The 25,239-nt window shown below is 42.0% G+C and overlaps 1 protein-coding gene across 3 annotated transcripts; it reads left to right on the forward strand.

Annotated features, from left to right (window-relative positions):
- Positions 1 to 10,366: 10,366 nt before the first annotated feature.
- On the forward strand, positions 10,367 to 24,940 carry DYRK2 (dual specificity tyrosine phosphorylation regulated kinase 2). 3 transcript variants are annotated; one of them, XM_031589499.2, is made up of 3 exons: positions 10,367 to 10,832; positions 11,026 to 11,162; positions 19,160 to 24,940. In XM_031589499.2, exons 1-3 carry the CDS (start codon positions 10,778 to 10,780, stop codon positions 20,759 to 20,761), a joined length of 1,794 nt encoding a protein of 597 aa, XP_031445359.1. In that variant the 5' UTR covers positions 10,367 to 10,777; the 3' UTR covers positions 20,762 to 24,940. The 3 variants fall into 3 exon arrangements, with proteins under 3 accessions (XP_031445359.1, XP_031445360.1, XP_031445361.1); XM_031589500.2 differs by lacking the exons at positions 10,367 to 10,832; positions 11,026 to 11,162 and adding an exon at positions 16,085 to 16,246; XM_031589501.2 differs by lacking the exons at positions 10,367 to 10,832; positions 11,026 to 11,162 and adding an exon at positions 16,253 to 16,694.
- The last annotated feature ends 299 nt before the right edge of the window (positions 24,941 to 25,239 follow it).

Below are 25,239 nucleotides of genomic sequence, written 5' to 3' on the forward strand. Positions count from 1 at the left end.
TATTCTAAATCTGCTCTTAAAGAAAGCTGGACCTGTGTTACTCTGTTATTAAAATAGATAGCAGTCAAAAGAGAGGGCAATGCGTGAGAACAAGCACATAATGTCCAGGTTAGTGAGGCACCTGTTTTCACTGCTTTATGCCTGTAGATTAATGACTAACACAATTTTATTCTAAGTATTCAGTTGTACGAATGGTATTTCTGCAACTGATAGACATTCTTACAAAAATTACTTCAATGATTGTAGATAGCTGGATTTTTGCAAATTGTCTCCTTGTGCTCCTCTGTCTCCTATGTGCTGCTCCTGTAGAGGTGCTGCATTGGGTGCCGTTTTGTAAGCTGATGTCTTTCTCACAGCTGCTGGAACTACAGTATGTCCCCTGGGCACGCTGTCTGCCTGGGCTGCTCTACCAATTCTTTATTACTTTGCTACCACTGTCATTTCAAAGAGTTCACATCACAGTGCTTGGGGAAGATGGGAAATGAAAAGGCCTCCTTGTGGGAGACTCAATTGCTTGAGGTGAAGGTTTTTATCTTTCTCAAGCAAATGTTTCTTCTCAACTGGAGATGTGTTCACAGATTACCATGCTTCATGGATGAGATATATTCTGTTGATCTTCCAGTTACCCTTTCATGTAGATTTTTGAGGATTTTTCTCCACAGTAGCAAAGAAAATGTTCAAATTTTCATGAGGATAGGTCAAAATAAATGAAGTTTGTTTATCTTTCCATGCTACTCTGTGTAGCAAACTTGTAAGCATTTACAGCTTTCTCTATAAAAGACATGAAGCAGTCAGGTGCCATATCTTTTTCCACCCAAGCTTTACTCAACACATACCAACATCACGACAACCACTGTGAAAGGTCTTCTTGTCAAACAGGTTCCTATCCACTGCTTTGAGCTCCCTAGCAGTGAGCATTTGAGATCTGTTACGTTCAGCTGTTGCCTTTACAGCACACTTGATGCTATATGAATATTTGTTCAGAATACGTCTTCTCAAGAAGTTGATATTTTTTGATCATTTCTTTTCTCACTTAAAAATAAATACATACACACATGAACAAATGATTTTCATCTGCACATACTTCTTTGCACTCTGACTCTCAGCTTGAAAAGAGAAAGCTCTTCTCAAATGAATGCCATGAGAAAACACCAGAGAATAGATCAAAATATTTTGTGTTCTTCCAGGATTTGGGAAAAGCTGGGGAGAAGCGTGGACTTCTCACTCTAAGTCTTGGAAACAGTAACTCCGACTTTGGATAGAAGCCAAAAGAGGAAAATGGTATATGTAGAAAAGAAAGAAAATGATATATGTAGAACAGAAAAACAAATCAGCCATCCTTGGAAGAATTGTGTTCTATACTTATTCAGCTCCTGTGTCTCTGGCTCTCTAGTTTGCTTCCTGTGGTTCTGGCATTTTGATAATAGAGATTTTTATTTCAGGAAGAAAAAAAAGAGAGAGAAGCACATATTTATACTGAATTGCTTCACTAAAATGCCTGAGAGGAGCATTTGCTAAGAAAAACAATTGTTTTAACTGTGTTTTTGGCAACACATACTGTCTTTCTGTTATGTTCAGTGGCACTTTTCCATTTACTGAAGATGTCTTAGACCTGTGCTGTAACCTCCCATCACACATGCCCCATGTTACCTCTGAGAAACAAACCATTTAGCACATATCCCTGAAGCTGCATTTTAGCTACAGTCACCAGCCTGGCATGCCATTAGGACTCCCTGAAGAAGAAGATATACAATTCTTTTCAGTACACGTGACATCTTTTGGCTGCTTGGGTGAATTTTTATGCATCTGGTAGTTAAGGAATTCATTCTTTTGATCATGCCATTTTGAGGTGCCATTACATTCACAAGCTCTGAATTTTTGTCAACATACAATGGAGCACTTCCTGCTATACAGGTTATCTCACAGTGACGCCTTTCTGAGCAACCACAAAAAGCTGGCTGCCAGGGTGCTGCTGATTTTATAATCCTCCATGACAACAAAAGACATAGCAGTGGGAGATGAGGAGCGAAGCACATAGGACGAGCTTGCCCCTGCAAATGCTGACTGGATAAGGCTATCAGTTTAGGGTATGGGGAGAACCTAGAAATTAATGGAAGATAGGATAAAATAAAATATGAACAAAATTTGACAAAAATGAACTTTCAAGAAGTAAACTTATTAGCAAATTTATTTTTCTTTTCTTCTTTAATTTACCTGTCAGGGTTCCACATCTCTCACCCGATGCTGCCACTAGCAGGGTGCCCATTCCATGAGGTTTCCTTGATTTGCAGCTGCTTTCATGAGGTAATGACCTCAGACAAAAATTCTGCAGCTGCAGGGGTAAACCACAGCCCACGGGCAAGAAACTGAGGAATGGTGAGCTATTTTCACTCTCACAAGTACCCTGAAACTTTCTTCAGTACACTTAAGCCCACCAGTCATGCCCAGACCTCCTTTCATGCCTCCAGCTCTCCTTTTTCCAGTGGATGCCCTACAGACAGTGGGACTCCAACCTTCACCCACCCTGACTCCTGGACAGAAGCAGCCCCATGGTGGCACAATATGCTGAGAGAGGAATCATGAGGACCCATAGCCTCCTCATTAGCCAAAAGACAATGCTAAGAAAGCTAACACACAATAAGAAGTCGTAAGCAAAAAGTTGGTTTAGACATGACAGTGTAAGTGGAAACAGCACTGAGCAGACAGAAAAAGACAAAGGTCACACTACCATACCAGGAAGCTAGCGCTAGAAAGTAAAAAATGATAATGTCTTTGCTTTACAGTTTCGTCCTCTTTATGCTGCTTTCTGTAATCTTTTTTCGTTTTGTCTGTATACTGACTTCCTTTCTCTGAGGTATTTACTGCCTGTTTTTCTGTGTGTTTTCTGTTTACACAAATAGATCATTAGCCTTTACAAACTGAGGCTAAAATCTATTTGAAAATATTCATTCTGATTCCAAACCTTAACAAAGGCTACACATTGCCTGGCTGAAAAGGCAGAATGTGATTGTGCTGTATGCAATGTTCTAATTTTTTTTTTTTTTTAAAAAACTTCCCCTCTGTTATGTCACAGTAATAGCCTTTTTCTTCTTTACTTCTTTAATTTCTGTTCTGTAACTCATCGTATCTCTGTCCCAGTGAGTCCTGAATTCCTCTTTGCAGATGCAGTAGCTTGTAGCTTGTTGCACAACTTCAGAAGCTGAAGGACAGAGCAGCACTGACCTTTCCCAAATTAGTTCTTTTGCCATTAGCCTACTATACAGAAGGGGAGTCTGTGATGACAGCAACATTTTCATTGAAAGAATATTCAGGTAACACCTCCAGGAGATATTCCTGAGTTGACTATCTTGTGTAGATTGGAGGGTGACATCTCAGGGCTACTCCAGATATGTCTGGTTTGTGTCTGTTTGCTTTGACATCTCCTTAAAGCACAGTTTTCCAAGCACTGGAATGTGGGAGCTATTTTTCTGCCCCAATAATTGCCTCGTATGAGTTAGCCACTTTAAATGTACCCCCAAATGTTTAGCATTATCCATTTTTGTACGTAACTAAATCTCAGTTCATAAGGACTTACCTATAATTAGCAACTCCTACCTTTCTGCAAATTAAAATTAAAATCAGAGCTAAGAAAATAATTTGTTCTCTAATTTAAAGCCTGAATCCTCATCGCAAGTGGAACTATTTGTGAGTGGTCCTTTTGAAGTCTCTGGGATTAATTTCATGAGTAAAGTAGCACACAAACAGAAGAGTTCCCTTGGGCCTCCTTCTTCTTGTTCTCTATTTGTAGAACATCTATGGGAATTCTCCTTTGTTTATTTTCTAAATTATAGAGTGTTTTTATATTGCAATTTTCTGAATTAATAGTGAACTGCTTGTGTATTAATGTGTGTATTTATTCCTTTGGAATGAGATTACAAATGATAATAGTGAATTAAAGCTTTCATTTCATTCTCCCATCACATATTTGCTGTTTTACTTCCCTCCATCTTCACACCTGAATACGTACACAGTCACCAAGCATTCACCCAGCAATCTTAGTGACAGACGAGGTGGCTTAGGGTATTTTCAGACCAAAGGACCTGTAGTGAGGTACAGTGGGAATTTTAGGGAGTTCACTCTTAACTTTCCCCCCCCCCAATGTAAATATATGCTTGCACATCCCTTAATGTTGCTCAAATATCACTGCAACCATGCCCCTCTGAAATACTTCTCACATTTTTGAGATATGATTCTGTGAGCAATTTTAGGACTCATTATGGAAGTATTGTAACTATAGTGCATCCTATCCTTAGGAAGCATGGGTAGAGCTTCTCTTACTACACACGTTCAACAGACATAGTCTGGCTTTCCCACAGTGAGTCAGTGTGGGGCTTGCACCCTGTGAAATGGGGAACAGAAGAACTCTTCACAGCTGTCTGATACCTTCAGCTCCCAGCTTGAGGAGAGCTCGGTTTAACTAAGTACATCAGGTCAGTTCTTTTCTTGTTGCCCTAACAAACCCTGATTATATTTTAATGAGAAAGTTCTTTCCCAGCATGTAGCCTTAAATTTGCTTTTCAGCAGGTGGCTCATGATTTAACTCAAAAATCACCATGTAAATCCTGACAGTAGATTATACTAGTTAATAATATGACACTCAGGCCCTGGGACATCAACTTAATGATTCATTTTCCTTTTAATATTAATATATTCTGCCCAGTGAAAGCCCAGGTGAGGAAAAGAATTTAGCTGGGTTTTTCTTTTTCTTTTTTTTTTTTGATTCCAAGTTCCTCTGGCCCATTATCTTTTAATTACGTCTCGTTTTTGTACTTTTGTAGAGTGGTGATTTAATGCTATTAATAAGCTGTATTGCAAGTGAGTGAGATATGTAATTTCTCAATTTCAGTGCACCCTATGAGATACTGGGCTCCCTGGCACCAGAGAGCTGAAATCTCTCAGAATCTGACAGAATTAAGTCTCAGTTTCAATAAAACGCTGCTGTGGAGAGTAACTGGCTGCCATAAAGCCTTTAATGGTAAGTCTCTTACAGTTTTACACGTGGAATTGCATGAGCAAAGGTTACCAGAGTTTCAACAGTCAGGACTAAGCCTGTGTGTGAACAGATGCATTTGAAACAGCCCACAATAAGAATGTGAAGGATTACACCGAGTTTCTGTATTGATCTTCAAGGTGGTTAGAAAAGGAAACCAAAATCAGATAATGACACAGGGTTCAATAACCTTGAGTTTCTCTCCAAAATAGTTTGGTAGAAATCCTAATGATTAACTGCATAGTAATCTTGCAGTGACAGTTATTTTATAGGATTTCTTCAGGAAAGACCAACACTTGAGTGAGAGCCAGTAGTTCCAAATGATATCTTTGCACTTCTCACATCTTCCTTCTTAGCATAGCTGAGGAAATGGAGGAGCTTCACAAGTGAGGTGGAAGGGTCCACACAGGAAGAGCCAACAGCACATGTATTTCCTTCCTTTCTTGTTCCAAAGGCTTACTTTTTTCTGAGTGCATACAGGAGTGTGTCAGTGACTAAAAAGAATCAGCCACCATTAGGCTTTTCCCTGAGATTGGTTTTGTATTAATGCCACTTCACTGACTCCATCAGGAGTGCTTTGGCTATACAAGAATAGAAAACGAGAAATAAACTCCCATTATGTGTGCTGGGAGTTTACACAAAGGAATAAGTCTAATGTTCTAATGAATATTAATGTTAAAAGAATCCAGAAAGGATATAGAAAATATATAATACAGACATTTAGAAACCTTGGCATGGTCTGGGGAAAAGGGAAAACATTTTCCTTAATGTGTAATTTACCAGCAGTGAAATACAAATATATTGTGAGATAATCTCTTGCAAAATAGCTGCTTTAATGTAAGAATAAAAAATTATCATATGCTTGCAGATCTGAGTATCTTCACTGACCAATAAAACACCATTTCTTGCTTTAGTGTTGCAGTAGATATAGTGACTTAACATGTTTGTCAACAGCAGAAAGAGCAAATCTCTAGCACAGAATAAAGCTTAGCCATGACAGAACATTCACTGAAATAAAGGCCAACACAAATCTGAACCCAGCAAGACGATTTAGCTTCATATATGCTCATGTCAGTATGAATATTTACTAGCAGTGATTCTCTGCTTGACTTGTGGCAGTGATTCTCTGCACTCTTGCTCTGAATAACCATTTTTTTATTATTGAAATACAATTTTATTTTAAATTCCAGGTGGTGCTGGGATTTTTTTTCTGCAGAGGGGAGAGGGAGGAGTTGCAAAGCTTACTGGTGTACCATGCAGTGAAGTGCAAGTCTGAGTGCTAGCTGAGCCCCTACCTGTGTGCTTCCCATCTGTACTGTTTGCATTAGGAGATTGCAGTATTTTGGTTCTCAAGTGCCTACACTGTGCTCAGCTTGATTTGCTGAAAAACCACATTGTTGTATACTCAGCCCTGCTCGTGCCCATAACATATTAATGAGACCTGGTACCGATTGTGTTCAGGCCCTTCTGAGGCAACCACTCACTAGGTTTAAGGGTTCACTTTCAAAATACGGATTAGTGGCTGAAAGAACACACTTGGACCTATCTTTAATTGATGGTGAGACATATCGTAGGTGTTTTAATATTTCAAGCTCAGAATGCAAGGCCTACTTCACAAAAAAAAAAAAAAAAAAAAAAAAGGGAAAATAACATATATTTCAATGGCTTGGATTCTCAAACGTTTTGAAAGAAGTTGAGAGTATAGATTCTCCTTCTTCTGCAAATTCTGCCTAGAATGAGAGGATGAGGGAAGTGGAAAAAAAAAAAAAGAGGCAAGACTTCCTGTGTTGTACATCAGAATATTTTTTCCCCACTTCCTCCATGCCCATCATATTTTTGAGTAGCCTTGCATTTGTTCAGTCTGCCGGTCATTTATCTACAACCAAAATAGCTAGATGTGCCAGGTGAGAACAGTCAGAGCATACCAAGGTGCTGAGCACCTGCTGCATTCGTCACTGTGGGAGCCCCCAAAGTCATCATCTGAGCTTTGGATACGCATGGCTGCCAGGAATTCCCTGGTGGCTGACCACAGAAGTATTTGCTAATACCACAGCAGTGAAGATGCCAGGTGACTGACTGGCCAAACTCTCCCCCCGACACTACATACCAAAGCTCCATATAATTAAACTCTAACCAGCATCCACTTCAGAGAGGTAAAAAGATTGACGTGGCCTGGGGGTAGGGGGGTTGGGGAGATTCACTGTGATGCTTAGGAGATTCAGGTTGGATATTAGGAAAAATTTATTCTCAGAAAAAGTGGCAAGGCATTGGAACAGGCTGCCCAGAGAAGTGGTGGAGTCATTGTACTTGGAGGTAGATGTGGCACTGAAGGCCATGGTTTAGTGGGCATGGTGCTGATGGGCTGACAGCTGGACTAGATGCTCTTTTCTGACCTTTATGATTCTATGATTCTATGATACAGCGCACTAATAGGACAATTAGAGATGAGCTGTATCCCAAGGCACTCTGGCAAAGCAGACCTTGCTGACCCTTCACAGTTTGCTTGGAATTAGTATCTCTCAGTCACAAGGCAGAGCCTTAATCAAGGCAGAGCACATGAAACACAGCATGCTCTGTACTTCTCACTGTACTAGCGTATTATCTTCAATAATGCATTTTAATGTACTATGTGGGCAGGAATACTGTTAGATAAAGTTTTACAGATATGATGTTTTGTTCTAGACTATTTTGGTTCTTTTCTTCTTCTTCTTTTTTTTTTTTTTAAACTGAATTTTAATTCTCACATTCAATGGCTGTGATTTAACCACTTTATTTTTACCGAGCGTTGCTAAGTTTTGTTCTAGAACGCTTTGTACAGCTTGTCACAGGAAGGCGATACCTGTAACAGCCCATCTTAAGCCTCATCAGGACAGATGCTTTCTTGCTTTTCCCTTGCAGTGTGCAGCTTTGTGATCCCACCTGCAGCCCAGCTCCTTCCCCCTCTTCTTTAGGTGGCCACTGTGGTGAACAACATGGGTCTGGCTGACGTAGCACCTTCCCATCTGTGGGCTGCTTAGGTGCCTGTCTGGAAAAAAACTGTTTCAAAATTATTTCTCTTAAAAACAAGTGTGCTGACAACACTACTTTACAAGACACTTGCACGCAGTCCGACACTCACCAATACTCAGTACATTTATTTCCAAGAAAGGGAAGGCTAATTTTCTGTCATTAGGTATCAGTTCACACTCCTGGGTGATAAAAGCTGAGGTGGCAGGAAAACGGATCAAGAAAACCCTCATTCACTTTGCCCCCTGACTTCTCAGCACTGTACGCTTTCTACTGCCAGGTGTCTAATAAATGTTTCTGCCCTGGGAACTAACGTCTGTTGAACTCATCTACAAGTAGCAATGGTCTGGAAAGTGCTGATACGTTCAGTTGGCCAGTATCAAAAAGAAGAAAGTTTTGTGGCCACTCAGCGAGACATACTTCAGATTCCTGAGCGTAACTTGGAATGAAAAAAATTAATCTTTGCTTTGTCTTTGAGTATGTGGGCTTCCCCCCCGGCCCCCCTCCCAGGTCTGTGTCTATGATTTTGCAGAAGGCTGTTAAAGACATTGGTATTTGCAGCCTTGGTATTTTAAAATTAAATTAGCATGTTCTTCCTCTTTGTAAACCTAAATCCTGCATGAAAGAAGCTTTTTAATTGAAGCTTCTTGTATTACATTTGGGGGAATCAAGAGGGCTTTGCCCTCCTCCTGAGTTTCCCTCCAGACTCCATCAGGTAGTACAATCCTTGATAGCAGATGCCAGGATGGACTGCAGATGGGAAAAGGGAGAGAAGAAGAGGGAGGCAACTAGGCAGGCCAAAGGCTTAAAGACTCGATGCTGAAAGCTTACCATGCACACAGCTTTAGAAAGCGAGTAGCTGGACAGGTACCAATGCAATGTGTTCCCACTGACTTAATTAAGAGGTTGTTTATTACACGACAAACTCAATTTTTCGCATATTTTTCATAGTAGATGGAGGTTGCTCGAACAAATCGTGTAAAGCAAATTGTGAATGGTGTATCTGACTGCAAGGGTTTTGAAACAGGTTGCAGGCTTTCTCTTATCTTGATGTTTAGGTGTAACTAATCCCAGAACATGCATGAAGCTGTCTGTGGTTTCATAGTCAGAGAACACACATCCTTTAAGATGGCGTAGTAAGAAATCCTGCAAGCCCTCTGAGATTAACTGACATCAACTTCAGTTTTTCTTATCTAGCTGGAACGTGACAAGGCTGTTCACCTTCCCCTCCTTAGGATAGCCAGAAAAGTACCTTTTCCTCCTCCATTCCCTGAATGTTGAAGGCATCTCCCAAAGAACAGAGATGCTGCAAGTTATTTAGATACTTCTGATGCACACGTGTGTTAATGAAAACAACGGGAAAATACCAAGAGATACCAGAAAAGAGCATTTATAGACCTGACAGTGAAGGGAAATTTGTGGTGTCTGGGTACATCTGGGGGTTGTAGTGGGAAACAAAGATTGTCTTCCACTGCAGGGAAGGGAAAAGATTGGGTGGGCGTGGGTGGGAAAAGGTAGGATTGTTTTCTCTCTGCGACAGGAGGGGCTGGGGAAAGTGTTTATTTCTTTGTACCAGCGCAGGAAATGTCTTTGTTTACACATTTATCTGCGGCACTGGAAAAGGCAAAGTCTTCCTCTCTGGCTGCAGGGATGGAATTCTTTTCCTCAGGCACAAGGGAAGGGGAGATTTATTTTTCTGCCTTTCCCTGTGGCAGGGGATGAAGGGAGGCTGCTTCAGAAGAGAAAATACACGCGATCCGTACAGATTTCCAAAAGGGTTGAGCGTAGGCAGGAGAGTTCATTTCGACGCCGTCCCGGGCTGAGCAAATGTTCAGCTATCTATTTTTGGCTCTCGTGACGTTCAAGCTGACAAACCAGGAATTCAAAGCATTGTACTCCCGAGGCACGCTGCGCGGCGCGCAGAGCAGGGGCCGTAAGTGCCCCCGCCGCGCTCCCTCCCTGTGGCTGGAGGCACGGGGCCGCTCCGGCCCGACGCCCGAAGCTCTCTCAAGGCACCGCCATGTTTAAGTTTCGATCCCCTCGCACGACCCTCCCACCGCCCGCGGTGCCACCTTTGTCCTCCCGCAGTCGCGGTGACCCCAAGATGGCTGTGGCCCCGGGGGTGACCAACGGCTCGGCCCCCTCTCCCACCAACCCCCTCCCCCCGCGGTGGGGCGGCCGTCGCGCGGTTGCCGGGCTGCGGCGGGGCCGGACGCGTCGCCACCCGGCGCCCGCGGGGAGCGGGCCGAGGCGAAGTGCGGGCGGACGCGGGGAGCGCACGGGGACGCGTGTAGGGGGGGGGGGGACGCGGGGGGAGGCGCGGCTGCGGGGAGGAGCGGAGCGAGGGGAGGCGGCCGGCGGGGCGGGCGCTGCCCCTCCGTGCGCCGTTTGTTCTCGTTCCGCCGCCCGAGGAGGAGGGCCCTGTCCGGCCGCCTTCTGCTGCCCCCTCCTCCGCGCGAGGGGACCGGGGCGACCGGGGCGGGGGCGGGGGAGGTGATGAGCTTGGGCCGGGGGCTGCGGCGGCGGCGCGGCTGCTGCTGCTGCGGCTGCGGCGGGAGGAGACGGCGGGCCGAGGGAGGCTGTGTCCGGCCGGCCCGGGGCCGGGGGGATGCGGCGGAGGACGCGTCGGGCGCCGGCTGTAGCTGATCGGCGAGGAGAGGCAGCCGCCGCCCAGAGAGGCCGAGGAGAAGCGGAGGAGAGCCGCCCTGACATGCATTTTCCTCTCCCTGCTCTCCAGCGGCCATGTTAACCAAGAAGCCCTCAGCGAGCGCCGCCGCCGGCGCTGCCTACCCGGCCGGTAAGGAGCGGGCCGGGCGCCGCGGGGCCGGAACAATGCCGCGGCCCGGGGGGGGGGCGGCGGGGGGGTTCCGGCGGTCGGTGCGAGCGCGGGGCCGCGGCGGCCATCGGCTTCCGATGGCTTCTGCCCGAAGCGGGACGGGGCGGGGAGGGAGCGCCGCCGCCCTCCGAGCTCATCCCTCTGCTCTCCGCAGGCAGGGCAGGGGACGGCGGCCGTCCGCTGCAGTCTTCCCCGGGCGCCGGAGCCGGGGTCTCCCGGGCAGGAGCTGGGACCGGCCCGCCGTCGCCCCTCGCATTGCCGCCGCTCAGGGCCAGCAACGCCTCCCACACGGTGAGCCCGGGCGCGGGGAAGGGGTCGGGGTGGTGCTGGTGGTGGTGCTGGCGGTGGTTGGGGTTGGGGAGGGGTCCACCGGGTGCCGCCGCCTGTCCCGTCCCGCGGGGCGCGCGGGGCCGGTTCTGCTAACTCGGAGCGGAGGAGCCGTGTGGTTGCGGGGCCGTAACCTGTAACCAGCCCGTAACCCCTCCCTGCAGCCCCCCTGCGCTTCGCTTTGCGTCTCGCTGTCGGTAACAAATTAGATGTTCTGCACAGGCACCGAGGAGCTGTTCTGGCAAATGCCTTTTTGGGGATGACATTATTTTGGCAATGAGGTTAGTCACTGTGATTCAAGGGTCGCGTGAGCCGTGGAGAGAAATGAAGGCTGCTCTCCCCTGATGTCTCTGATTAGCTCGGGCCGATAGCCGTCTTCCCTGGAAACAGCTGTCGTCGTACTCAGGGCGACGATTGGACGGATCTGACTTTATTGCTGCGGTAGTTTACCTAAAGAAATAAGCACCGATGCTATGAAAAGGATGTTATTTTCCGGTTCTGTGATATCTCACATTATCTCCCTCTCCCAGTTAATCTACTAGGAATGGAACTTCCCGAGTATGCCACTATATATGGATGAGAGAGAGTATCTCTGTCCTGAAGGCATGATGGGGTTAGAGAGAGGGGGCTGCGTGCTGTCGTGTTAATGCAAAATATCTGAAATTTTTATTGCATACATTTCCTTTTAAATGATGAAAAAATTCATACTGACCCTGAAGAGCATTGATGGCATACTTGGCTTAGAATTAATGAGTTCTCCACGGATGCTCACGTACTATCTTTGTAAACATATGGCAGAGCTTTAAACGGTAATGTGATTATGGGCTAGTGGAAGGTGAAACTATGCATTTAGATATTAGTGTTTCAGTGACTTTCTGTATAGCTTCAGGGGTAAAAGCATCTTATTCAAATCCAGTTACAGAAAGAATTGGCTTAAATTAGAAAAAAAAAAATGCAAGTCTATGTAGGGTGTTTTCAAGAGGAATGATGAATATTCTGCAAATTTAAGGTGGAGCTGCATACTTGAGGTCAACATCGCTGTGTCTTTATGTAGCTAGGATATATATCTGAATTGTTCATTACTGCCATAGGTAGGTTTTTGCACATTTGCACTCCAGTTAAGTGCTGGTTGATTTGAGAAGTGAGAAAGTGGTCTACTTTTTCTTTTAAGCTAGAAAATAATCATTTTACCTAGGGCCTGGGCATGGATTGTAGAAATGCTCATTCAGATGGGCTCCACTAATGGCAGGGGCTGATGTGTAACAGAGCCCAGACTTAATTTAGAATCTGTGAAAGCCCAGCAATCCAGTCGTCTATCTGGGACTGCTGACTAATTTTGGAAGCACAGAACCATGGTATTTTTATAGATACGTTTGTGTGTGTATTATATATCTATCTACATACACTATATATATGTACATGTATAAAGATGAAGTCTTTATGAAAGCGTGCAAGGAATATTTTAGTATTGCATTTCTGTTTCCAGTATTTTTATAAATGTGTCATCATGTATGTATGCATATGTTATATATAGCATATATGTGCCTGTGGATAGATATATACATATAGCCAAAATACTTATGGAAGCATAGAAAGATGAGCAAGCATTATACCACTGTGTTTCAATTATAATTTCATTATACCGCTGTGTTTTGGACTGGTATTAAATGGGGAGGTTGGTGGTCCTGCTTGTGGCAGGGGGTTGGAAGTTCATGATCCGTGAGGTCCCTTCCAACCCTGGCCATTCTGTGATTCTGAGATTCAAGTCCCTCTGGGTACTGATTGCTGCAGACTCTGCTGTGCCTTTGTGACACAGATTCTACTCCTCAATCTTTATTTTACCTTGAGTGCTATTACAGAAATACCTCGGACTGGCTCACTGAATTTTGTAGGTTATTATTTTGTGGTTGCCTAACATAACTCTTTGTGGTAAGGATCAGATGTGACATCAGAATGCTGGATTTTAACCTAAAACAATGGTTATATATGGTATGGGAGCGTTCTATAAACTTCAGGCCTGCTGACCTCAGCTGACACTGACTGAAACTATTGGTTTCACCCACTACTTCCTCAAATGAAACGTATTTAAAAATAAACATTTCAGTTTTCTTAAACCATTTTCTTCCCCTGTATTCATTTACTTAATCTGTTTTCAACCCTGTTGTTTCTTTGCAACTTCTCCAATAGCTAAAATACAAAATGAATATTTCTCTTTGGTGTTGCAGACTTTCAGAAGGCATAGTTTACTTAGGTGGTTAAGTTGCCCGTGGCTGCCTGCACACGTGTGAGTTGTGTGTACACTAATTGTGAAGGGATACTGTGGTGGAAGAGAAATTTTTGGTTAAGCCAAGCAGTTTTTTTCTAGTTCAGATGGAGAAGTCCACTACTTGTCATATTTCTTGCAGCAGCTGTATAATCCTGCCTCTAGCAAAACTACTGATTCCTGCTCTTTAGTGCAGCCGAGTTGTTTGGCAGAATGCAGGAGCATGGGGAACATGGAGGGAGAAGCAGGGAGATGCTGTCTTACACAGGCTTCATGTAACGGGGCAGACGTTTTGGCTGCAGTCTTTGCAATCACAGCAACCTTTCTTGCTAAGCAGACTATTGTGTATTGTACCAGGGAAAGGTTTTGTTTGTTTTCAAAAATCCGTGGCTTCATCCTAGGCTTTTTCTTGTCTGTTTCCATCTTTGACTTTATCTTTTTGGATGCTTGTGATGGAAAATGTGAACTCTTTTCCAACCTCTTGTCCTTCTCGTTTTCCTTTCCAAGTCATTGCTTTCTCTTTTGAAGCCTTAAGTTTTTGCTTTGATGACTGGAACCTTTTCCTGTTCGCTCTTTCTTGTTTCATTACAGTGTTCTTGCAGCCACTTGACATACTGCAGTAGAGATTTATCTTGCTTGCCTGCTGCTCTGCTTGTGTAAATCCCCACCCGTCTGTGAGTCTCTCTCCCAGACTTTTGTCTCCTGCCTACCTCCATCTCTGTTCTTTCTTATTTGGCACATATCCCTGCGTTCTGCACTCTTCCTGTTTCCCTTGTAATAAAGCCGTCTTAATTTTTTTCTCCTCCTGTCTAGGGCTGTAACAACAGCCCATTTACAGTGCCTGATTCAGTGCTCTCTTTCTTCAAGGCCTTTCCAAGATTTTCCTGCAGCCAGGGCTGTTTTCTTTTGCCACCAAGGATGAGTATCCACTCATATACTTTTGCATCATTTAGTCTTAATCTTAAAATTAAATAATAATCGAATTACTTGATAATGCAATGGAGATTCCCACACCCTGTTACCCATAGATCTGCTCCATGTTTTTATTGTATACGGCTGCTTTAAAGCACGTAAGAAAGAAAATATCTGCCCAATGTTCTGTTCCCATGTAATAAGCTGACACAGAAATGCTGTCATGTTTGAGCGGAAGTAAGTATGTAGTCCTGGCCTGGACTTTGCTGTATCTACGTTTCTTTGTGCGTTTCTTCTTCATAAAACTTTTATGGAGGGGGAATATGCAGCTGACTTTCCTAGGGTGACTGCAGTACGTGTGGCCACATCTCTTGTACACATCAGTGTACCTGAAGGTTCGGTTTAATGCGTGCTGACTATCCTTGAGCTCAGTGTGCATGAAACATGGGAGTGTCCCAGAAGTATTTGGGCTCACTGCACATGCCCAACATAGCCCAGACAGGAGGAAAAGAATTTATCAATCAGTATCAATCTTCAAACATAGTTCTGTCTCTGAATATATTTGCAATATAAAGCCAAGGTTAACTTTTGAAAAATAAGCTTATATTGTCTGTGTGTGGCAGCAGCAAAATATCCATATGGTTTGTTTTTCTATAGCTCTTGTTGAGCACAAGCTCTTTAGGACAAGGGCTTAGTCTTCCTTGCTGTACAAAACCCAAACTCATAATAAAGCCATTATGATAATCCTTCATGATTGTTATTGTGCTAATTAGCAGCTATTTTTAGTTCTGAACAGAGGAATGCTGTTGAATTCATTTATCAAGGAAAAAGGGCCTTTTGTTCACATTTACTCGGGCTCTAGTCAACAGAATAAGCAACGAAGCGTGCTACACCTGACACTGTATACCTCTAGCATGTTAGATACAGTGGGGTGAAACTGGCATATCTACAAGTACTGCAAAGACCACTGCTGTCATGGTGTTGGGTCCTGTAGTGACTGTAGTTCTTGTAGAAGGCTTTGAGATAGACCATTGCATTGGCTGAGTGGTACCACAGGGGAGTTGTCAGTTTACCTTCTTTGTTAGAAGGATGGAGTCAGTTTTATGCTACCACTATGTTGTAATGACTTTGTAATCTAGACATGGTACTGTAGACCACTTCTGTCTTTAAGTTCACTTCTGGGGGGAAAAAAAAAAGGAAAAAGAAAAAATAAATATTTCTGCTTGTTTTTGCTGGTGTCTCTCTGTATTTTAAAACTAGGTGAATGTTTCTGGCAAACCATCTACTTCCATAAACTGAGCTAACTAAAGTTAAAGCAAAATCATATATCTTCAAAACTATTTATGAAACACTCTAGGGAGGAAAAAAAAAAAGCATTGTAACATCTCTGTTTTGCACTCGATGTTGCCAGGCGATTCAGGATTAGTTCTTTGAATTCAAGCTTACCTGGTATTTCAGTACATTCTATTTGGAAGTATATATGCATCAGTAGGTTTTTGAAGATGAGTACTATAAAAATATGTAAATCTTAGAAGGCATAGACTGATCTGAGCACAAGCAATAAAATATGGTAGTAAGTACAATGTGTAAGTGCATGCAGGTTGCTGGTTCTAGAATTTACAGGCCATGTGCATCAGCAGAAGGGAGACGCATCATAAACCTCTTGGGCTTCTGGCTTTGTGTACCGTGGGCAGTTCTGTGTACTGGGCAGTTCTGTGTACTGGGCAGTTCGATATGGGACTAGGAAGGCTTTAGCCCTCTGTAGCTTTCCCAAGCCCATTAGCTGTGGTTCAGAGAACTTACAGCGTCAACGGTAAAGCCTGTGGAGCTGTAACAGTGCAAGTCTGAACTTGACAGCAATCTTGGACAGCCGGTAGGTAGAAGTAGATTTGCAGAGCAAAGGTCTGGAGAGAATCCAACCCCCTGCTCTTCCAGATAGGAAACAGAAGATAAGGTGGTGATTCCTCAGCCGCAGGACCCTGAGATACGGTGGTCCACTTTTTCATGTTGAATTTGTTGCTGTGATGCATCTGAAACCTCTGAAACTCCTGTGGGGGTTTTGAAAGAAGAGTGAGCTCTGATCTCCCCCGCAAGTTTTGGAATAGAGCCTGCACTAATTTAGTGTTTTTTCATCTACAAAGAAAACCAGCGCTACTGTCTGCATTTGCATTTGCATTCCCAAGCAGCAGCTGACTGAAACTGGCCAAACCGGTCACTTTGAGGTGAAGCTGGGTAATGCTGGTGATTTCATTCTGCTGCTTGGAAGAAATAAATAAATAAATAAATGCCTGAGTAGAAAGAGAAACTGAGGCTGCCTGAAGGTAAGGAAGCAGAGGTACACAGTTTACACTTGAAAAATGTGTTTGCAAACATACTTTTTGGAGAAGAACAACAACAGACTTTCACAGCAGCTAAGAGTGCGCACACTTTTTTTTTTTCGTATTTTTCAAAATCTTCATACAAAGCAAATAATTGAAGTTTGCAGAATCCTGCAGTACATCTATTGAAACGTGCAGTGCTTAGGAAAGGCAGAAGACAGGTTACTGTGAAAACAGGTGACTCAAGTGAAAAAGAATTAATTCAGTATGTGAAGTGTGTCAATGAGCACTTGAGTTAAGAAATTCTTAAAAGCAGTTTTCTCCTTTCTGCTGTTTCTTCCTGTACGTTAGTATTGTCTACTCACAGTTTGTCTGCTTTGCTGCAGAATAAATGTTTGTACATAGATTTTCCTGGCTTAGGTACTTGTAATCCGTAGCGTTGCTCTGCTGCTTCATTGTGCATTTCTCACTTAGCACAGTTCTGCAATCCTACATGGCCGAGCCTCTATACACATCTTACCAACTAGATATAGCTCTTTGAGGTACGTTGTGTAGCTGTTCTTGGGACTGAATTCTCTTCTGTTCAGTCACTGCTGCATATGTAGGGTCAGGACAACCTTCAGGAGGCTGCTGCAGGAGTGCACTTCAAACTTGACCTGAAGGAATTCCCTGTAGGCATGACAGGCTCGTTAAGTCCCCCTGATGATTTAATTCCCGGTGCTTTGGGACATCAAATCAGGAAAGCGATTAATGTCAACATCCTCATATACTTTCACTGTGCTTGAATGTTATAAGTGCCTTTGCTCTGAATTGTCATTGTGAGGTAACGCTTTCTATGAGATCAATCAAATTTGAGAGCGTGAGCAGAAATTGCTCTGCAAATAAACATATGCAATCTGACTGCAGTGATGAAATAAAATGGACCAGTTATTCAACATGAGTCAAAATGGAAACAGAAGAACAGTGAGCTCAGCAGAAACAGTCCTGAGAGCTCTTGTTGTTACATTGCGTGAGCTTCAAAGCTGCTAATTTCAAAATATTATTCAAAGGTGAAGCTGGTGTCCAGCTGGCTGTTCCTTGGGAGAGAGTTACTGGGTTTACAAAAGCACATTTTTGCCATGACAGAGTGATACCGTAACAGAAGCAAAAAGCGTGCTAGAGTCTGCACTGCCTGTCCTGGCTTTTTCATTAGGATGTGTGTCTGCAGTTGCAGCACAGATTTCATTGCCTCATCACAGCATACAACTGTCATTTTCTGATTTAATTTCAGCAACCGTAAGTGAACATGGAATGTGTTTTCCTTAGCTACATAGAAAAAATAAGGTTCAGATTAAATGTGCTCTTAACCCTGGCTTGATCATCTGTCTAAGAGTATTTGTGAACTTTGGGTTAGTAATTTGGCATAAATATTAAGGCTGGTGAATCAGTTGGAGAGACAGCAGGGAAATTCTTCCCACGTTTGTATAAGACCAGCAGAAAAGACAGACATTATCCTCTACTTGAGAGCAAATGAAGAATTTTAAGGACAGCTATTTTAGTGGCAGATATATGCTTGTAAATTTCTTAAAAGTAACAGGTTTCATGCAATAGCTGTTTTCACACCCCAGTACTTCCAGTGTTCCTTTGCTTGAAAATGCTGAATGCTTTTTCTCCCTTGTGAAAACTGTCAAGAACAGCTGTCAACTAATACTCTTTCCATCCCTTCAAAATAAAGTTGTGTGCATGATCTTCAAGGCAAAGATTTTTGTTCCATTCAAGTCTGTATCTGGTCCCAGATCTCATCTTGGTTAAAAGTCATTACAAGACTGGCTTGGCAAAGTGCTGGAGGATATATTTACACTTCACTGATTTGAATGCTTTGCCAAATAGTGACTGTCTCAGTTGTGAGCAGTGAATGGCATCTCTTGAACTTTGGAAATGTCTAGGTTCTTTTCCTCCTCATGCATGTCACAGCACATTCCTTGTTGCTTAAAATTTTATTTGCAATTTTATTCAGCAAATTGGAACACGTTACAATCTTGATTTCTGAGAACAGGTGACAAGGAGAGCCTTAGTTAAGTAAACTTTAGAAGATATTATATATCCATATCCAGCATAAATAAAAGTGATACTGTGAAGATCCAATTTAATATCCCCTGAGCATACTGCTTGACGTAACAGGACTGTTGTTTTGAAGATTCCTTGGAGGAATTGCTAACTTATCAGAGTAACACACCATGGACTCTCTTGTTGCAATTGTTTCAGACAGTCAGGAAAGAGACATTTGAGAAACAAGGATTTGAAAAATGTAATGGCATCTAGCAGCATCGTAGTATAAAAACTGTATTTTTAAATTGTGTAGACAACTGACTTCTAATAATACACTTAGTTTTTAGATAGTTTAGGCAGGATGGTGGGTTGCATAATAAATATGAAGCAAGATTCATGCCTTTATTGTTAACTGGGTGTGTATTTATTTTCAATTTTAGGTTGGAGGCAGTAAGCACACGATGAATGAGCACCTCCATGTTGGTAGCCATGGACAAATCCAGGTTCAACAACTGTTTGAAGATAATAGTAACAAGAGGACGGTTCTGACAACACAGCCGAATGGACTTACAACGCTAGGCAAATCTGGATTGCCAATGGTTCAGGACAGACAGTCAGAGAGTGCTCACAGACGACAAGGGAGCTCCAGCTCTTTAAAATCTACAGATGGAACAGGGAAGGTGAAAGCCTCTGTTATGACACCAGAGCAGGCAATGAAGCAATACATGCAAAAACTAACAACTTTTGAACATAATGAGATTTTTGGCTACACTGAAATATACTTTCTGGGTCCAAATGCAAAGAAGCGGCAAGGTGTGATTGGTGGTCCAAACAATTGCGGATACGATGATGACCAGGGGTCGTACATACAAGTACCCCATGATCATATTGCATACAGATATGAAGTCCTGAAAGTTATAGGGAAAGGAAGCTTTGGGCAGGTGGTGAAAGCCTACGATCACAAGATGCATCAACACGTGGCACTAAAAATGGTGAGAAATGAAAAGCGTTTCCACCGCCAAGCTGCGGAAGAAATTAGGATTCTGGAGCATCTCCGGAAACAAGATAAGGATAACAACATGAATGTTATTCACATGTTGGAAAACTTCACATTCCGCAGCCATATCTGCATGACATTTGAATTGCTGAGCATGAACCTATATGAATTAATAAAGAAGAACAAGTTTCAGGGCTTCAGCCTGCCTTTGGTCCGCAAGTTTGCCCACTCCATTTTACAGTGCTTGGATGCTTTGCACAAGAACAGAATTATTCACTGTGACCTTAAACCTGAGAACATTCTGTTGAAGCAACAGGGCCGAAGTGGAATCAAAGTGATCGATTTTGGCTCAAGTTGTTATGAGCATCAGCGTGTCTACACTTACATTCAGTCACGCTTTTATCGTGCTCCTGAAGTCATCCTTGGTGCTCGTTACGGGATGCCCATCGATATGTGGAGCTTGGGGTGTATTCTAGCAGAGCTTCTCACTGGCTATCCACTTCTACCCGGAGAAGATGAAGGAGACCAGCTGGCTTGTATGATTGAGCTGTTGGGCATGCCTTCCCCAAAACTTTTAGATTCATCCAAGCGAGCCAAAAACTTTGTGAGCTCTAAGGGTTATCCCCGCTACTGCACCATCACAACCTTGTCTGATGGCTCTATAATACTGAACGGTGGACGCTCTCGGAGGGGAAAATTACGTGGCCCACCAGAGAGCAGAGAATGGGGTAATGCATTAAAGGGGTGTGATGATCCCCTGTTCCTTGACTTTTTAAAACAGTGTTTAGAATGGGATCCTGCTATCCGAATGACACCCAGCCAGGCTTTGCGACATCCCTGGCTAAGGCGACGGTTGCCGAAGCCTCCGACTGGGGAGAAGGCCTCAGCAAAGAGAATTACAGAGAGCACTGGTGCTATAACGTCGATTTCCAAGTTACCTCCGGCTTCAAGCTCAGCTTCAAAACTGAGGACTAATTTGGCACAGATGACAGATGCCAATGGGAATATTCAGCAAAGAACAGTGTTGCCAAAACTCGTTAGCTGAGTTTAAAAAACCCAATGCTGTTAATACGAGAGATACAATGTGGCTGAGCCTTATTTGTATGAAAAAAAAAGTAGCTCAGATTTACGTTTTTATTTGCTCAATAACTTTATTCATTTGTATCTTTCAGCACTCATTTTAAATGTAAGAAACGTTGATTTTGTTTTTATAAAAACATGGGGACAATGCTTTAAGTTTTTATACTTATTTTTTAAAATGTTTGTCTTCTACAGTACAAATAGCCTTACTGTAACTAGTGTGACACAGTAATAAACATCAGTGGCTGGCCACTGGTTACAACGTGACTGTCATGCATTGCAGCGTGGTGTCAAAGGTATTACCTTTCTCTTCCATGGTTCATAGTAAGTTTCAACTGGGATAAATTTCTAAGACTCTAACTTTACGGGTATGGGTCTTGATCCTGCAGACAATAACACTTAGGCCTGACTGGGAGAATGCAGTTAAGCACCTGTAAACTAGTTATCTGAAGTGGAGCTGTAGCATGAAATACTCTCATTTTCTGTATGGTAGCCCAGAAAAAAAGTAGTGGTATCACTTAGTAATGATGCAGTCACCTCCTGCAGAATGTTTTCTCTAATTCACAATAATGGTTTTGATTAAAATGAGCATTTAAATATAATGAAAAAAAAAAAAAATCCAACCCAGAAAAAACAAAAAAAGAACTTATTGGGCTACAGTGACTTTTACCTTACATGCTATGTGCTAGAGTTTGAAGAACAGGCAGTCTCAGAATGGTGATGGAAGTTTGTCCATTCCTCTAAATCTGAAAGTTGTTTCTTAAACATGAAGTCAGGCGAAGCAAAGCATTCTGGACTTCCTTTCAGGTATATAACACTGAGCATTCACACTGGGTTTCTCTCAATTTTTCTCTTCTTCTGTTTTTTCTCTTGGTACACAGCTTGGCTTCCTAAATCACACAGACAGAAGTGCTTATTTTTTCAGTTTTACACCGTAACTTCCAGACTGTTAATGCTACATGAATTTCACAGGTTGTTTGTATTTCCTCTGACTGTCTATCTGAGCAATTGTGACCTCTTTGGTACATTTACACTTCCGTTCAAATCTGTATGTAGAGACAAACACTATGTTATTGTATGGTTTTCTATAGAGAAGTACTTGTCATTAGCATAGCTGTAGATGCAGAGATCCTCTTTGGAAAGATTTTTAATTGATGGACACCATCTTAGATATTTACTAATACAGGCAAAGTATCAAAGGAAAGTTAAGTGATTGGAATTTGGATTGATCTTTGATATTTGTAGCTAAAAATGACTTAGAAGGAACAGTTAGAAATATGTGTAGATTTGTTCGTGTGTGTGTGTCTGCTAATGTTTGGCTTTTCATTTTTTACTTTGAACTGTATTCATGGAAGAAAGATGGTCTTTACTGAGGAATAGTGTCCAGGCCTACCTGAGAGAGATTCACACACTGCAGCATGCTTTCAACAGGAATAGTTGGAAATCTAAGACCAATATTTCATCACATGCAATGGCTGTGGTCTACACTGGATGTCTAAAACAACACATGAAAAGGGAATTTGAAAGAAAGTAGAATATAATCTGGAAGGGTTTGCGAATGTTACAACAAGAGAGACTAGAATGGATTGCATAAAACCTCAATAACTTTACTATAAACAAACATTATATGCACGGATCTTAAGTTACATATATAAATGATTAAAAACACTTAAAGCATGGTCCCCTGAGAGGCCAAGAAAGTTTCCGGTTAAGTTCTACACGTTCATTAAGATTTACCACTTACAGCCTCATTTTGTTTGTTCGTTTGTTTTAGTTTGTTTCTAATTTAATATAAGACTGGGGGAAGGATATAAACATGAAATGACAGAACTCTCAGGAAACATATCACTCAACTTCTTGCCAAAAACTCAACACCTAAAGAAGCTCCAAAAATAGTTTCTGAGTATTTGTTGATTGATAACTTTAAAAAGTAGAGCATCAATCAACCATTTTTAGTACTTTTTTTTAAATAAAAGAGTGTTTCCTGCCTCTAGTCAAATTAAATTATTTAGTGTTCAATGTTCACAACTTTATACAATGTGTGTAAGTGCAATATTAAACATGTATGAAATCATGTTAAAAATGAAATATAATAATACAACGAAGAAAAGTGGCTTTTGGAATATGAATATCCAATAAGTTGCGGTCAGTGAATCCTAAGTCTGGAAAAGAGATATATTAATTTTCATAACTGACTCCCATGACTGGGAACACAATACTGTGTATTTTTCTACAGTAGCTGGGATTCTTTATTTCCTCCACCAACTACTTGGCTTTACCAGTCCTTTCTACCTTAGCTCTTTCTGCAAAAGTTAAGAAGTAGGGTTACTAATGTTAGGGATGGAAAAAGAATCACCTCCCCTTAATATATTTTAAAGAAAATCTTGATACGTGTTCCTGCCTTTCATGACAATTGAAGGTGAAAGCATTCATAATGTTCATGGGTCATTAACAGGCTAAAACCACTAAATTTTCCTTTCCATGTAATCAGTTCTTAATGCCAATAATGCATTTATGACCAACCTTCTTCATAAATGCTACCGGAAACTTTAAGGCCAAAATATAGTGTGCAGAGCTATTTTTTTAACCCAGATATAGTGGAATTTCCTCTATAATAAAGAAGGAGCTACATTCAAGGTTTTTAAGTTATGTAGCTGCTTTTTATTGTAGCTTATTTATACCTGTAAAAAAGGAGGGAGGGGGGGAAGGAATGTTGCCTCTTGCTTTGGTGTGATTTTATGATAAGGGCTCTGATAATTAGGCTGATAGAAGTTGGCTTGGAAACAGTGCTTAGTCTCACATGTTACCATTGTCTGGAGATGTCTGAGCTATTTTCAGATTTAGTAATAGCACAGTGTTGTCTTGTCTTTGGTTGCAGTCTCACTTGGCTCAGTTTCTTGCACCACTGGAGTGTTCATTACCGATGAAGTGTATTGGAACAACAGAGTGATGCAAGATGTGTAGATCAACAGTAGAAGATGGATTGTGCCCTTGGTGTTAACAATGTGCCTTTTGTTCCAAATGCCATGTTGTAGGGCATGCATCTTGGCCTCTTTAACCCTTTGAACACTGGATAGTAGGGTTGAAATCTATTTTTAAATGCTATACCTGTCTTAAAACATCCTGTAGATTACTGAGGCCTTAATAGAAACAATAAGGCAATCACACTGCTAGGGTGGAAAGGACACTCTGGTCTTGTAGTACGTCTCATTAAGGGGTTAAAGATGGCCCTTCCACATTGGTTATACTTTAACATCAAATTGATTTATTATTTTTTTTAATACATTTCTGTTATGGTGACATTAGACAGAAATCAACTGTATTTGTAAAAATTTACCTCAAACTCTTTAGTTTTATAGTGTGATTTAATCCCAGGGCATTTGGTATGAACCAAAGTGCATTCCTTTTATATGTGCCTGGCTCTTATAAAGGTGGCCAGGGATTTTTACAATTTGGGTGCAAGGCACTTAAGCCACTTTTAACTTGGTGGGTGGTTTGGAGTTATAAATGACTTCATGGGAATGTTGGAAACACTTTAGACATAAGTAGCATTGGGCAATATTAGAATCTTTAAGAAAGAGTGTGCATTATTGAATGCTCTCCATTTTTTAGTACTTTTTTCCATCGATAATATTTGTGATAAGTACAAAAAGAACTCTTTATTTTTTTTTTCCAGCCATTAAAGATTAGAATATTGCCCATTTTTATGCTATGGTAGCATCGAAATAAAACAAACAAACAAAAAAATTGTGAATTATTGTTTCTAGGGGCTTGTACATCTGTGCTACAAATTGTAATTACTCGGTTGAACTGCTACAATTACGTCTAAGCAGTAGCTTGGGTTTTTATTGGGCAACGACTTAGACACGTGACTGTAATATGCTGCAACTGTGTGTACTGAAAACGTGAAAAACGATTGAATGTGGAATGTGTATATATGTATGTATAATTTTCTGTGAGATGCTGCTGTTGCCACTTAACATTAAAGATGTTGTAGTGGGTTTTAATCCTAGTGGCCAGTTTTATGATACTGTATGTATTGTACAGCTGATGACAGGAGTTAAGACTGTTCTAGTGAATATTTGTTACATTTTATTGTTGTGGCCAGAGATCATTTCAGAATAAAATTTTATGTCCTACTTTACTTCTCTCCACTGTAGTTTGGATTATTATTATTTGTTTTTCTGGTCGTAAAGATAATGGTTGGGAGTGCTGGCATTTCATTAACATAGGAAGGCCTTATCCCAGCCCACTGAAGTCAGTGCTGGCAGTCCCTCAGAATGCTTCCTGATACCTGTGTGTTATTGTTTACCTGTTGCTGGAGGATGACGTTTGTGTTGCATTAGCTATCTTGACAGCCAGGAATATTGCCCACAGGCTGCTTTTGACCTCATGTTTCTGAAGTTCTTCTCAGGATTAACAAAGTAATACATGCTTGTTCTT

Source organism: Phasianus colchicus, chromosome 1 (assembly GCF_987193195.1).
Source record: "Phasianus colchicus chromosome 1, bPhaCol1.hap1.1, whole genome shotgun sequence".
NCBI lineage: Eukaryota > Metazoa > Chordata > Aves > Galliformes > Phasianidae > Phasianus > Phasianus colchicus.